Below are 16,093 nucleotides of genomic sequence, written 5' to 3' on the forward strand. Positions count from 1 at the left end.
AGCATAAATGGGAATCCCAAAACCATTTATAAAAAGTGAGTCATTGCTAAACACTTCAAAAACTCCATATTTAAATTTGGGGACTGGTCCTTGGCTTGGGAATGCATATAGATAATTTTTAAAGATTTCTATTCCCACAAACATATATGGCATACATATACATCATTTCCCACTTGTGAAAATGCATAGACATATCTAATTACAACCGAAGTACAAAACTGCTGTCACATTACTGCAACAATTCTCCCTGTCTCCCAGTTTGAAGTGGTGATGGACTATTGCAGAATATGTGGACGAACAAGGAACAACCAATAACATTTATCCAAGTCCAGATCATATGTGAGTAGAGAATTTGGTAGAGTACTTCTATCTGCCTAATCCTTGCAAAGGAAGTTGGGAAGATTTACAGGTTAGCAAAATGCTGCAAAGAAGCCTTGGCATGCTGCTAAAATTCATGTAAATGGTATGTACAGTACTTCAGCCATGATTTACTGATGAGTAAAGGAAAGGAAGTTACAAAAATAAACAAATAGGTTAAATAAGTGAGCAAAGAATGATAATGGCAAAAAATGTGAAATTGTGCAGTTTGGCAGTAAAAGCAGAAAAAAACATTTCTAAATGGTCAGAAATTGCAGAGCTCTGAGAAGCAGCGGGATCTGGATAATAATTCACTAAAGGCTAGCTAGGTAACAGTTTAGAGACTGATATCCAGAATGAGCAGATTATCTCAGGAGAAAAAGTTGGACATACTAAACCATCAGCGTTTAGAAAACAAAGGCAATTTTATTGGAACACATCAAAAAGGCTGATAGGATGGATGTGGAGATAACCTAGAACTGTTGAATTACTTTTTAAATATAAATAGTTGCCTATCTTGAGTCATCAGAATTTCCTTCATCAAATGACTGAATAGCAAAATATTTGAACACATTTGTAGAATGTGCGAACATGCATGCAATAAGCAATGAAGTGAAAAGTTACTGCAAGTAGAAAAGAATGTGGAAGTGAAGTTCTAATCAGATCAGCCATGATCTTAATGGAGGCAAGATTCCTAGTCCTCCTATGTTAAGGTGGCAGTGGAGTGCATATTGGATTAAGATTTGAGTGTGGCTGGAGCTGTAAACATCTTTGAAAATGGAGTGTTCCATTAAGCTCCCGATTTCACCATGTAAATTGTGAACGAGTTATGAGGAAATCAGGAGAAAGGTCACACTTCTCAACTTCTGACCTGCTTCAGTGTTCATGTTATCCACGTATGCATAATTGATCCACAGATTTTGATAATGTGAATAGCTCTACCCACATTGCCTGAAATGTTTATATTAGATTGACCTAGAGCTGCCCATAGGATCACAGATGCCATTTCTAAGCCACCTGCAATACCAGGCTATCTTTTCAAGATATAATGCATTTTATGACACCCAATACAGATTTCATCTTTAGAGTATATATTTTGCTTTATTAGCAAAGGTTAACTACCAGAAATCTACTTTCAAATCAATGTATAAACACACTCATATGATCACTCAAATTTGTAGCCCAAATTAAATTCTATTTCAATTCATTTGTAACCTGTTCCCTAGTCATCGGCAAAAAAATACCATGATTGCACATTATAGCTTAGGGCATTACTACATAAAAATCCACAAATTAGTCATTTAAGAAAACTGGACATGGTTCTCCTGATATCTCATCCAGTATGGATCAAGCCATAGACCAATGCTTTCATATTTGAATCATGGAAGGTTAGTTCATCTGAACTGCAGAAACAGATGTTCTTTGGCAATTACCACTGTTCCCAATTTAGAAACAGGAAAAAATAGGAACTACAAATCGATGGAAAAATATTTGGAAGGAGGAAAATGCAAAATAGTAAAGTAATTCAGACATTTAATTTTTGGATAAAGCAGATTATAGCTTCAGAATATGTTCAAAAAGATGCTGTATTCTTGAGAATTCAGCATGCTCTTATATTCTGAAGTCGCAAAACTAGTGTTTTTGACCGTACAGTTTAAAGACACCAGAAAAAAAAGGGAAAGTTAAGAACATATCAACAAAGATGACATTCAAGAGAAAGAGTGAATGTGATAAAAACTTGCAAAATCTTTCTATAAACAAAGAATAATACAAGACAAGCAAGAAACAAGTTCAATGGCATCCTCAAAACTATGAAAACACCAGTGGACAGCAAGATACCTATCTATATACGTATTCTTTGAAAATAGAAATGAGGTCTTTTAATGAAGTCAAAAGTTCAGACCAGAATATTGAACTGTACCAAAACAAAGATAAAATCCAAGAAATACAGGTTGCATTGAGTGTCAATGGTTTCAAATAGAACCAAAACATGGAGAATTGGAAATGCGAAGAGTGTTGAATGATATGAGCCATACTATGATGAATCACAAATGAAGATATTGTGCACCTTTTTACCCTCATCTCCAAATCTATTTTACCTGATTTTGACTCCATGGATACAATAATTTAACAGAAAATCTTGGAAACACTCAGGTGGCGAGACAGCATCTGTGGAAAGATACTTTATCAGAGCTGCAAGATGGTAGAGATATAGTACTTAAGAAAATAGAGACATGAAAGAGGTAAAGACAGGGCTTAATTATTTTAGATGTTAGTATCAATCCTATTTTCCCCTCAGACAGCAAGTGCTACTAAAGGAAAATGGAATCAGAAAACCAACTGGGATCAAAAAGGGAGACCAAAACTGTATACACTATTCCAGATGTGCCTGTAAGGCCCTGTAAAGTTGTCATGCTACAATTATATTTTTTAAAAAACACCCCCTTTTATAAACAACAAGAGTAATAGAAGACAATTAGGTATAATAGGTTATGTACCTTTTAAATTTCATGCTGTACCTGTTAACTCTGCAATTCACAGGAAAGGACATATAAAATATATAAATTCCGCTGAATGGCAACCATATAGACTAGAGTGTACCAATGGATAATTTCCCCCTGTAACTTGACATATCCACTAATGTTTGGTACTTACAAGTTCAGTTAATTGCCGTAGTAATCCCACCTCTTCTGGCAACGATATTAATTTGTTGTTACTTGCATTCAGAACTTTTAAGGGGAGAGTACAGATATGCCCAGGTAATGTTGTGAGTTGATTGCGACTGTAGAAAGACAAAAAAAATCACCAGAGTTTAACTGGAAAGGCAAAGTGAAAGAAGGCTACCATTCCTGAAAAAGATTTCCTGAATCTTGTCACAATGAATAATGACAATCTATTCATGCAGTAATATTTAAGCATATGAAAGCAATATCAGAGAAGTAAATTAGAATTGCAACTGGGTGATCAATTACAAAAATAATTATCTGTCATTAATGACATTTAGTTAAGTATATGGTTTAAAATAATATAGAAGCATGTAGCCAAAACTATGATTTTTTTTTAAAAGGTGAGTGAAAGTCAGAGAATGGTTATTAAAAACTTTCTTGGGTACTCTGGATATTCTTTGGAGCTCACTATCAATGGTTAATCCGTAAACAGACCTCGTGAGAGCACAGACAGATCTGGTGATTTTTATGATGATTTACAAAATTTACAAAATTACAACAAATCAAAACATTAGTATGTCCTGAATCAAACTGAATATGAAACACAAGACCTTTATTCTTCCTACCAAAGGGCATTACCATACACTTCTCTATGATATTTGATCTGCCACTTCTTTGCCATTTTCTATGTTCTAGTAAAAAAAATCAGACTTGCAATAGTAATTTGATGTCAAGCAAAATTTTTGCAGTTGTACCTCCTATGCATTTTCTGTCATACCTGCAAAGATCTTAATTATTTTATAAATATACCACATGGATTAGGGTCTCTTCTACAATGGAAACTTCAAGAGGATAGCACTACACAGTAACCTTAGCTTCCAAGTCTTTATATGGAACTTCATTCAAGAGATTTCCACAGCATACAAACATGGATCCTGGAATGTGATAACGCACAAAATTAAGACCATAAGATCATAAGACATAGGAGCAGAATTAGGCCATCTGGTCCATCGAGTCTGCTCCACCATTCAATCATGGCTGATTCTTTATTCTATCTTCTCCTCTCCGGCCTTCTCCCTGTAACCTTTGATGCCATGTCCAATAACAACCTATCAATCTCTGCTTTAAATACACCCAACAACCTGGCCTCCACAGCTGTATGTGTCAACAACTTCTACAAGTTCACCACTCTCTGGCTAAAAAAATGTTTCCGCATCTCTGTTTTGAAGGGGTGCCCTTCTATCCTGAGACTTCTTGTCCTAGACTCTCCAACCATGGGAAACATCCTTTCCACATCTACTCTGTCTAAGCCTTTCAACATTCAAAAGGTTTCAATGAGATCCCCCCTCATCCTTCTGAATTCCAGCGAGTACAGACCCAGAGCCATCAAACATTTCTCGTATGATAACCCCTTCATTCCTGGAATCATCCTTGTGAACCTTGTCTGGACCAATGCCAGCACATCCTTTCTAAGATGAGGGGCCTAAAACTGTTCACAATACTCAAGGCGACGCCTCACCAGTGCCTTATAAAGCCTCAGCATCATATCCTTGCTCTTGTATTCTAGATCTCTTGAAATGAATGCTAACATGGCATTTGCCTTCCTCACCACCGACTCAGCCTGCAAGTTAACCTTCACTGTGTTCTGCACGAGGACTTCCAAGTCCCTCTGCATCTCAGATTTTTGGATTTTCTCCCCATTTAGAAAATAGCCCATACATTTATTTCTAATACCAAAGCATTTTCCAACATATATTTCATTTGCCACTTTCTTGCCCATTCTCCTACTCTGTCCTTCTGCATCCTACCTGTTTCCTCAACACTACCTGCCCTTGCCCCTCGTATTATCTGCAAACTTGGTAACAAAGCCATCTATTTCATCATCCAAATCATTTATATACAGCATAAAAACAAATGGTCTCAACACCAACCCCTGCATAACACCACTGGTCAATGGCAGCCAACCAGAAAAGGATCCTTTTATTCCCATTCGCTGCTGCTTACCAATCAGCCAATGCTCTAATCGTATGATAACTTTCCTATAATACCATGGGCTCTTAACTTGGCAAGCAGCCTCATATGTGGCACCTTGTCAAAGGCCTTATGAAAATCCAAATATACAACATCCACTGCATCCCCTTTATCTATCCTACTTGTAATCTCCTCAAAGAATTCCAACAGGTTTGTCAGGCAGGATTTTCCCTGAAGGAAACCATGCTGACTTTGTACTATCTTGCCCTGTGTCACCAAGTACTCCATCACCCCCCTTAACAATTGACTCTAACATCTTCCCAAACATTGAGGTCAGGCAAACTGGTCTATAATTTCCTCTCTGCTGCCTTCCTCCTTTCTTAAAGAGTGGTGTGACATTTGCAATTTTTCAGTCCTCTGGCACCATGCCAGAGTCCAATGATTTTTGAAAGATCATTTCTAATGCCATCACAATCTCTAAAGCTACCTCTTTCAGAACCCCAGGGTGCAGTACATCTGGTCTGGGTGACTTTATATATATATATACCTTTAGGTCTTTCAGCTTTTTGAGCATCTTCTCTAACAGTAACTGCATCCACTTCTCTTCCTTCACACACTACATCAGGCATACAGCTTGTGTCTTCCACAGTGAAGACTGATACAAAATACTCATTTAGTTCAGTAGCCATTTCCTTGTCCCCTATTATTATTTCTCCTGCCTTATTTTCTAGTGGTCCTTTATCAACTCTCATTTTTCTTTTATTTTTAACGTACTTGAAAAATCTTTCACTATCCAGTGATATTATTTACTAGCTTGCTTTCAAATTTCATCTTTTCCTTTCTTATGATTTTTTTTAGTTGCTCTCTGTAGGTTTTTAAAAACTTGCCAATCCTCTATCTTCCCACTAATTTTTGCTTTGTTGTATGCCCTTTCTTTTGCTTTTACAATAGCTTTGACTTCCCTTGTCAGCCACGGTTGTACTATTTCACCATTTGATTATTTCTTCATTTTTGGAATACACATGTCCTGCACCCTCCTCCTTTTTCCCAGAAACACACATCATTGCTGTTCTGCTGACATCCTTGACAGCAGCTCCTTCCAATTTACTCTGGCCAACTCCTCTCTCATACCTCTGTAATTTCCCTTACTCCACTGAAATACTGCTACATCATGCTACATTAAGACAGGTATAGACTAGCAAGTTTCTGGTAGGCCACAGGGACTATTACGTTGAGTTTATGATTTCCAGCAGCAAATGATGATGGTTTCAGTATGCATACTGGGTCAAAATTAGATGGATCTTGCGTTCAAGTGAATGGCCAAGGTGGTTGCAGGGGGAAGATTCATTATTTTAGAGATACAACACAGTAACGGGCCCTTCTGGCTCAACAAGTCCAAGCTGCTGAATTGAACAATGTGAACAATTAAACCACATATGCATTTGGAATGTGAGAAGAAACCCATGCAGTCACAAGGAGAACGTACAAACTCCTTACTGACAGCAGCAGGAATTGAACCCAGTTTGCCTGTGCTGTGTGATGAAGAGCACTCAGTGAATGCAGTCCTTACACATGCACATTCACACATACATTGCTTTGTCATTCTTCTGTCATTGTGCTGAGTGTACACACTTCAATGTCTTTCCTGGTATATTCCCATAATGGGTTCTAAACTGAGCTGATGGGCTTGGGTTGGCTTTACGGCGCTTTTCCCTCCACACACAGTTGTTTGTATACTGTATTTAATGTAGATACTTCATTTATTTTGTAATATAATTGTAACTACGTTGTGGGGTGCATCATACTCTAGTTCATGTGCATCTTAACTTTGTTGGTAATTAAAGACGATACGTCCTGTGCCTAAAAAAGTGGAAGCTCTTTGCCCTCAGTACAGGAGAGTGATATAGGGGTTGCCAGGATTCACAGTGGACAGCAATAAGTATGGAGCTATTATTGTGTTTTCTGGTACTTAGCTTTTTGTAAATATTAGCAGTTTTCTTTTTAGTAATTTTTCTAAGTTTGATTTTTGATGCACCTACTAAACATCCTTGCACTAAAGTGCTAAATGACTCTAGCTATTTTTCTTTTGGTAATATCCCACATATCTAACACCTGTAATAGCATTACATTAACCACTATGCTACATATGATAACCATCTTCATCTGCGCTTAGTTGCACTGCATTAACCAATAAAGACATAAACACGAGCAGTGCATCTGCATACACTGAAGGTTCCCTAAGTTTTTGCTTTATTTAACTGTTAAAGCTATCTGAACTTCAGACAAGTAGGAAAATAATATGTTTTTTAGTTACTGCTTTCATAAAGATTAGAATTCAGTCAAGTAGTAACAACAATCTTTCTTCACTATGACATAAATTATCTAAATCAAATTAAAACAAAGAGGAGCAAAATTTTTAGTTGCATTTCTTTCTTAAATTTAAACCTGGTAACAAGTTGTATTAGATAAAAACAGTAAAAATGTTTCTAGTGAATGTTTGTGTTCACATCTTTTAATGTAGAAAGTTTATCCTTTATACATTTTTTTGTATTCCCAGTGTGGTTATTGTCTTTCTTTCATTTCAAAAATACCTCAGACACAGTAGCATATCCTTCAGATATTGATTCCCTACTGGCTCAGATGCCATTAAAGTGTTTATGAAATCCTGGTGTATGCAGATTCAGTTGATCACAGATTACCTATGATGGCCTGAGTGTAAAAAAAGTGAAAATAATCAAGAATACTACACCCCATAATTAATTATGCTCATAGAGAAATAGGCTACACACTTATTTAAGATGGACAAAAGACCTTCCACTGTCAAATAGAAAATTTGAAGAGGCTGAGAGAAAAGCAAATTTTACGATAATATCTTCTTTCTGGTTCACAAATGCTTTCAATAATAAAATCATTATCTTTAAATAATTGAGAAACCTATTTATTACATCTCATCAATAGTCTACATAGAAATTTGTTCAGCAGGCTTGCCACCCAAAACAGATTGTAAAAACTATATGACTATATGTTGGTTAACTTACATGTTTTGCATTTCAAAAAAGCATACCTGATATTTAAGAAGGTTAATGATTGTAGATTTAATATGGCTTCTGGAATACTTCGTATACAGTTCTGATAGAGGTTAAGGCTCTCCAATGACACGAAGTAACAAACTTCAGCTGGAACCTCCACTAATCTGTTCTTGGATAGATCTGCAAGTAAGGGAAAACTAACAGAAATTAACACAAATAAGAACTGAAGATGAATAAGTGTGCACTAGATTGGAAAAAAACATTAGTGGAACATAATACAAACAAGTGCCAGTTATAAATTACAAACAGTTTTGGGTTATGAAGAAAACTACTTTTTTAAAATCCCAGAGTCATCAAGTACTACAGCACAGTAACAGACTCTTCAGCCCACCTGGACCTTGCTGAGCCGTTATCCTGCCTAGTTCCATCAACCTACAGCCCTTTGTACCCCTCCTATCCATATACTTACCCAAATTTCCTTTAAATGTTGCAATTGATCTTGTGTCAGAATGCTGTTTCTGGATTTCAGTTTGGTAAACAAACTCCTATTCTTCAGTTTAAATACACCACTGCACAACTGTGTGTTGGGTATCCTAACAAACAGATCTCCAAAAGCACGGATACACAACCGCTCCTCCCTCCACATCATCCTCAACACGAGTGTCCCTCAGAGCTGTGTACTGAGCCCACTGGTGTACACTTTGCTCACATGACTGCAAGTCAAACACCCACACAATCATATCACCAAGTTCACCAAAGACACAACAGCGGTGGGGTTCATCACCAACAACAATGAGATGCCCTTCAGAGAGGAGGTGGAAAAGCTCAAGGCCTGGTGCCAGGCAAATAGCCTCGTCCTTAATGTCAACAAGACAAAGTAGATGGTTATTGACTCCAGGAGAACCCAGACCACTCACACCCCTCTTTATATACGTGGCACAGCAGTAGAAACTCCTGAGGATGCAGATCATACACAACCTATCGTGGTCCTAGAACACATCGTACACCAGGGTTCCCTATTGGTTTTCTACAAAGGCCAAATTATGTCAAGCATGCCAAGCCAAGCGCCAAAATGTCCAGGCTTTTTTTCACTGTGCCAGTAAGTTGTTTTATGGGCAGACGTGGTTGTTGCTGCTATTACCATCATTATTAGTAGTAGTGGTGATTCTCAAAGCCTGTATTGTGGGTCACACAAGAGAAAAATGCACTCTTGAAACAAAGTAAGTCCAAAACCAACAATTTAATTATGACTCTAGCTATCACAACTGTCAGCTTTCACATTGAGAACTCATCTGGGGACGGATGGACGGACGAACGGACACGTGCGCGCGCACACACACACACACTAAACATGGTAGTCTTCACCACTTCTCTTCCACACAAAGAGTTTTAGTGGTACTGCCTTTTCCATTGTTTCTGTTCACTCATTTAATCTATTTGTTCTTTTTAATTACCGGTAAGCTATGTAGCATTTGAAGTATGAAGTGTAGCTATGAATGAAATTATCAGTATTATTGTTGTTATAATATTATTATACCACAATAAGATTGATAAATGGACGAAAATAAATTGATTCACTCACCAATCAGTGAGAGAAGTGACAGTGACGGGATAAGTCAATCCTTCTGATGTCGGGTCTGTATTCTGTTGTGGCAATCCTGAGGCACTGGCCAAGATGTGCATTGGAGAGTCTGTTTCTGTCCTGGTTCTTGATAGAGCTCATATGACTCACATATGTACGTGGAGAGGAACAGTGTGAGTAGGAGCATTGCAATAGCTCTCATGTTTTTGAATTGAGCTTGGGGAACCACGTTGATCCAAAAATCACTCACCCCAACTTCCTTGTGTTGTGCTTCAAACAAATCAGAGACCTCCATCTGAAGAGTTGCCTCATCTATGGAAGGCACCAGCCTTTTGGCCTCTGCAATCCACTGGCCGTCAGCCAAAACAGAGAACGGCTGTCTCAGGAAGAGGACGATGTCACCTGAGAGTTCAGGGGAGCTTTCATCACTGGATCTTCCCGCATTTTGTTCTTCTCACAATGCTCCCGCAGACTTGGAAAGTGCAACTTTCTCCCATGAATGTCTCTCTCCAAAAGGTTCAGCTTTGACCGGAAAGCAGTAAGTTGCAAGCTCTAGTAGGTCAAGTGTACGGTGTGGGATGAGGTTAAAATAAATCAGAGCAGCGCACGCTTTATTTACATGTTATGACAGGTGCGTTCACGTAAGTGCCAATGGGTAGGGGCAGTCCGGACCTGGCCCACAGTCCACCTATTGGGGTTGTCTGTCCTACACAGTCAAGAAAACTCACCAATGCCTCTATTTTGTGAGGAGGTTCAAGAGAGCTGGACTTTGCACATCCATACTCGCGTCATTCTACTGATGCGCGTCAGAGAGTGTTCTGACCATCTGCATCACTGCATGGTACAGAAACTGCACAGCGGCAGTCAGGAAAGCTCTATGAGCAGTCAAAACTGCCCAGTGCATCACTGGCATCAGCCAACCTGGCATCATGGACACGTATACAGAAAAATACTAGTAACATCATGAAGGATCCCACCAGTGCTGCTCATTGACTGTTTGTCACACTCCTATCAGCAAGGAGGCTACATAACCTCCACATCAGGACCACCAGACTCAAAAAAATTAACTTTCCTTAAACAGTAAGACTGATCAACACTTCCAACCACTAACTCCACCACTACTTTATTATTTCCTTTCAGTCATTTTATGTACAGCCTAGTGTCGCACATAATCAATGTATATAAACTATCTTATGTATATTTTTTGTTTTTATTATTATTGCATTCTTTATCTTTTGTGTTGCCTAGGATTTGGAGTAACAATTATTTCATTCAGCTTTACACTTGTATATAGGAAATTAAACAATCTTGAATCCACATCCACCACTTACGCTGGCAGCTCAATCCACACTCACACCACACTCTGAGTGAAGAAGTTTCCTCTCAGGATCCCCTTTAAATATTTCATCTTTCACACTTAACCTACGCGTTCCAGTCTCACACAACCTCAATGGAAAAAGTCTGCTTACATTTACCCCATCTACACCTTCATAACCTTGCATACGCTTATCAAATTTTATCTCATTCTCCTGTACTCCAGGCAATAAAACCTTTTTTTCGGTAAATACTACCCTCTGTAATTTGCCTGTCATATGTGCTAAGTATATAAGTCAACAAATTCAGCATTCTACTATGTGTTAAGCTCTGCCTAAAGAAGCCACAGTTCCTCTCCCCATCTTCTAATCCATGACAATGTTCTCTGAAGTCATTTAGCTATGATTCTCATCTCTATTTCTCCAGTTCCACAATATATTCACTTTTTCATCAACTTTAATGTCTTCTCTCCTTGGTCTGCTATGTGGAATATTTTCTCATACATCACATTTTTAAAATTTATAATTAGTCAGTCTTATTATTATCTATAGTTACCCATTTTTGCTCTGCAATTTTCTCCAGCCATCGTTTCTCATCTTTTCAGTTTTCCTGTACTTTTGTCTGTTTTCTTGTTTAAACTTTCTAAATTTCTCTTCATCAGAAACCTATTCCCACATCCCTCGTCTCTATGCAGTATTTTCAGCTCTAAAGCAGTGAGAACATTCATGATTTTGGTACTCTTGTACTATTTTTGTGACTATTTAAATTTCAATTCAGTCTGGAAATTTATAGTAGGTAATATTCTTCTTTGAAAATATGCTAAGTGCATCGCTTAAAAAATTCAGACAAAGTATCTGTCAGCTCTTTATGTCTCAGAATCTGTTATGATGACTAAGGTGTTTCCAAGTTGAACTATGCCAAACAAAATTACCACATTTCTATGAACAATCATTCTGAAGAGTCCCAATTGATGGGTGTTTTAGAAATGAAAATAATAACATGAGTGGCCCATCTTGCCCTTCAAGCCTGCTCTACCATTCTATACTATGGTTGGTATTCTACGTCACCAACATTTTCCAATACTATCTCCAGTTCTTTTGATTCCTTTAAGACCACAAGATACAGGAGCAGTATTAGGCCATTTGAACCGAGTATGCTCTGCTATTTCATCATGGTTGATCCATCTTTACTCTCAGCCCTGATTCCCTGCCTTTGCCCTGTATCCCTTCACACCCTGACCAATCACAAATCTATCAAACTCTGCCGTAAATATACATAAAGACTTGGCCTCCACAGCTGCCTATGGCAACGAATTCCACAAATTCATCACTCTCTGGCTAAAGAAATTCCTCCCTCATCTCCATTCTAAAAGGACACCCTTCTATTCTGAGGCTGTGTTCTCTGGTCTTAGACACTCCCACCATAGGAAACATCCTCTCTACACCCATTCTATCAAGGCCTTTCACAACGTTTCAATTAGGCCACCCTTCATTCTTCAAAATTCCAGTGAATACAGGGCCACAGCCATCAAACACTCTTGATTTGATAAGCTGTTTAATCCTGGAATCATTTTTGTGAACCTCCTCTGAACCCTCAACAGTTTCAGTACATCCTTTCTAAGATAAGGGGCCCAAAACTGCTCACAATACTCCAAGTGAGGCCTCACCAGTGCTTTATAAAGTCTCAACATTACATCCTTGCCAGACTAGTCCTCTTAAAATGAAAGCTAACATTGCATTTACCTTCCTTACCAGACTCAACTTGCAAATTAACCTTTAGGGAATCCTGCACAAGGACCCCCAAATCCCTTTGCGCCTCAGATTTTTGTATTTTCTCTCAATTTAGAAAATGGTCAGCCGTTTAATTTCTTCGACCAGACACCTCCTGACACTGTATTCCAACTTGCACTTCTTTGCCTATTCTCCTAATTTGTCTAAACCATCCTGTAGCCTCCCTATTTCCTCAAAACTACCAGCCCTTCTACCTCTCTTTGTGTTCAAAGAGCTATCTATCTTTTTTCTTTAAACTCACAGGAGGAATGGGACTGGAAGCAACGGTAAAATAGGATTAGAGTTCTTCGGAAAATTACACAACGAAGCTGTTCCAGAAATTTTCTAGCCTTGTAACATACTTTGAAATACAGAGAACAAACACATTTAACAAACATCAGCTTAAATCCAGAAAGAAAGAATAAGTAGGAAGGAAAGAAATAAATAAAACGAGGGGAACAGAAATTTTTAAAAATTCGTATTTACACAATCTCTTTCATAACCCTTGATGTTCAACAGTGCTTTAAAGACTATAAGTGGAATTTTGAAATACAGATACTTTCATAAATATGGAAATGACAAATAGCAAGCACACACTACATTCAGTAGATATACATTATCAGAATCTAACTACTGGGAATTTAAAGTATACAAACATTATGCATTTCCCAAAAGGGTATTAGATCTGCATCAATCCACTTGCACTAACAAATATTTACTACAATGTTTATTCTGTACACATTAATAAATTATTGAAAAATTGATTATTACAATTCAGTTGAGGAACCTACTGCTGTGAAATCATGGTGATCCAAAATTACTTCAGTATTTTATTTTAACAAAACAGCCCTCAAACCAAAATAAAGAGATAATACAAAGATAACATGCTGGTAGGTCTCCATCACTGACCTGGTAAAATTGAATAACATTGAACATGAGGGGTATTTTTGAAGGGGATAAAATTATAACACAAGATTGGAGATGCATTCAAAATAGGTTCAGAACCATTTTTCCAAGTCTAGTTTGATTTCTTTTACCTGAGAACTCCCCTCCCCACCCCAAGTTATTGGAACACAGGTTAATATTTTCCAAACAATGCATTAAATTACCCCTACTCATCACTTGCTCAGGATCCTGTGTTTGACTCAGATATAGTCCCACCTGCTCAAATACCCTTCTCTGATCATCTGCCCAAAGTTCAAATTCAGTTTTATTATCTGACTGTACATATATACTACAAAATGAAATGAAAACCTACTTTTGGTGTAAAGATTTCTAAAGAAATAGTGCAATGGACAAGACAATCTACTGGATTTTTATTTTTACTGATATCATACTGTAATGTGGAATGCAAATATTTTAGCTCTGCAATTGGGTTGTATGGTAATACTAAAGGACGTTTGAATTGAGTGTAAAATTCTTTAGTTGGGGAAACATAGGAATTGGAGCATGCAACCAGATGGACCCCATTTTTCATGAAATTTACAAAGTCATCTAAAAACAAAGGAGTCATTTTGGTTAGTACTAAAACCTAGGAAAACTTGGAAAAAACTAGTAACCATAATTAGACAAGACTGAAAGATAATTATGCAATTCAATCAAGTCAGTGTACATACACTGCTAAGAAAACATATGTGCCATCTGCACTTCGTCTACATCTTATTTTTAAACGTAGAACAGCTGTCGTAGGAAGTCTGTCTCACAGCTTCAGGAAATGTTCGTCCCAGAAACAGTGTAATTCACATTTCCTCTTCTAAAGTCAGCTTGGGAAAATGAATAGCAGATTCCACTTGTGAAAACCACTTCCATTTTTTGTCAATACTCAACAAGATTATACTTTGATGATGGGCAGTGCATTTTTATGGCATGAAATTACCTCATTTTTAAAATCTTCCATTCATTCAAAGATTCATTATTCACTTCTTAATTTAGACATAAAGATCCAAAAGGTGTGGGGTCCCTTTCTTGAATATTTTCAAAATTCCCATTTAGATTAAGGGTTCATCCCTCCTTTTTCCTTTTGCATTTAAATCCCTTACTTCCAGCTTCTTTCAGTTAAGATTTATGGGTTTTTTTGATGTGTAAACATATTATAGCTCAGGTAGTAGGTGATATACCTTTTTTAACAAATACAGCTCTGTGGTAATATAAGTTCTGATGAACTTTTCTATATATCGTAAGGTTGGCTTGGAGTTGGGTAGTGGCAGGGTGGGATGGTAACTAACTTTATACGATTCTACTATGGGTGCTTTCTCTTAACTGTAATGAACTGGACATTTGATACGTTTGTTTTGCACTGTTTAAACCTCTTTTTTAAAAAAACTTTTTTTGTTGCATTGTTGAAACTTATAAAAAATTAATTAAAAAATCTTCCATTGATATATAGAGAAAAAAATTATCATTTGAAAATAATTAATAAGTTTTGTTTTCACATGCATAAACATTCAGTACCGATGTTCAAAGTACATATAGCAAAGTATGTATACATTATACAACCTTGAGATTCACCTCCTTACCCAGCCACACATAAAGAAACCCCAAAAGAATCTATTAAAGAGCAACAAACACCCAGTGCACAGAGAGAAAAAAGATGAAATATCATGCAAACAATAAATACAACATATTTAAACAATCAAAGGTGCTTGACAGGAACACCATTAAATTAGATTTGACACCAAGGTCCATAAGGAATTATTAGGACAGACAGCTAAAATCTCATTTTGATATAAATAATGGTTTTCAAGGAGGAGAAGCTTGAAGGTTTTAAAATGGGATTATGGGAAATAATAAATGGAATTAGCCAATAAGTGGCTCATTTTCTGTCCCTTCAGGGTTCTGGACTAACTGCAAAGTTCACAGCAAGAGTGTGGTGGAATTAATGCTCTGCACTCACAGGGGTAAAACAAACAAAAGAAAAGCGCCTTAATACCAATATATCAGCACTTCATCGGTGTCCCTGACATTCATCTCAATATTTATCTGGATCTCTGGTCCACTTTCTTTGAATTATCATTATCACAAACAGGATTTCAATAGTATATTTAATTACCACCACAGACATACCTGTGGTATTTGTGGTGAGATTTAAATTGCTAAACTACATGCTACTTTAGTTAGAAGTTAGCAGCTCGTTTAAGTGGCCAATATTTACCAATTAACAACATAAAAACATAATCTGGTCAACATCACTTTGCTGGTTTGAGATGGCTGCTACAAGCAAATTTATTTGCTAAAATACCTTGCATTCAAGGGATGTGCACTACAAGTTACAGCTGGAAATAGAAAAAGCATGTCAGAAGAAAAATGTCAAATAATTATGGGGGATTTTTAACACGAAAGTGGATTGGGAAAGTCAGGAAGGTACTGGATCTCAGGAGAGGGAGTTTGTAGAATGCCTACGGGATG

General features: G+C 37.3%; 1 protein-coding gene across 10 annotated transcripts in view; it reads right to left on the bottom strand.

The window, feature by feature from the left end:
* Positions 1-16,093, bottom strand: part of LOC140725615 (DISP complex protein LRCH3-like) — a 144,655-nt gene that overhangs the window by 105,832 nt on the left and 22,730 nt on the right. For all 10 annotated transcript variants that reach the window (XM_073041290.1, XM_073041288.1, XM_073041289.1 and 7 more), the window contains exons 2-3: positions 8,059-8,203; positions 3,013-3,139 (exon numbers count right to left, since the gene is read on the bottom strand). In XM_073041290.1, the coding sequence (XP_072897391.1) occupies positions 3,013-3,139; positions 8,059-8,203 (272 nt within the window). The remainder of the gene's footprint in view (positions 1-3,012; positions 3,140-8,058; positions 8,204-16,093) is intronic.

This window comes from Hemitrygon akajei, chromosome 3, assembly GCF_048418815.1.
Source record: "Hemitrygon akajei chromosome 3, sHemAka1.3, whole genome shotgun sequence".
Taxonomy (NCBI): domain Eukaryota; kingdom Metazoa; phylum Chordata; class Chondrichthyes; order Myliobatiformes; family Dasyatidae; genus Hemitrygon; species Hemitrygon akajei.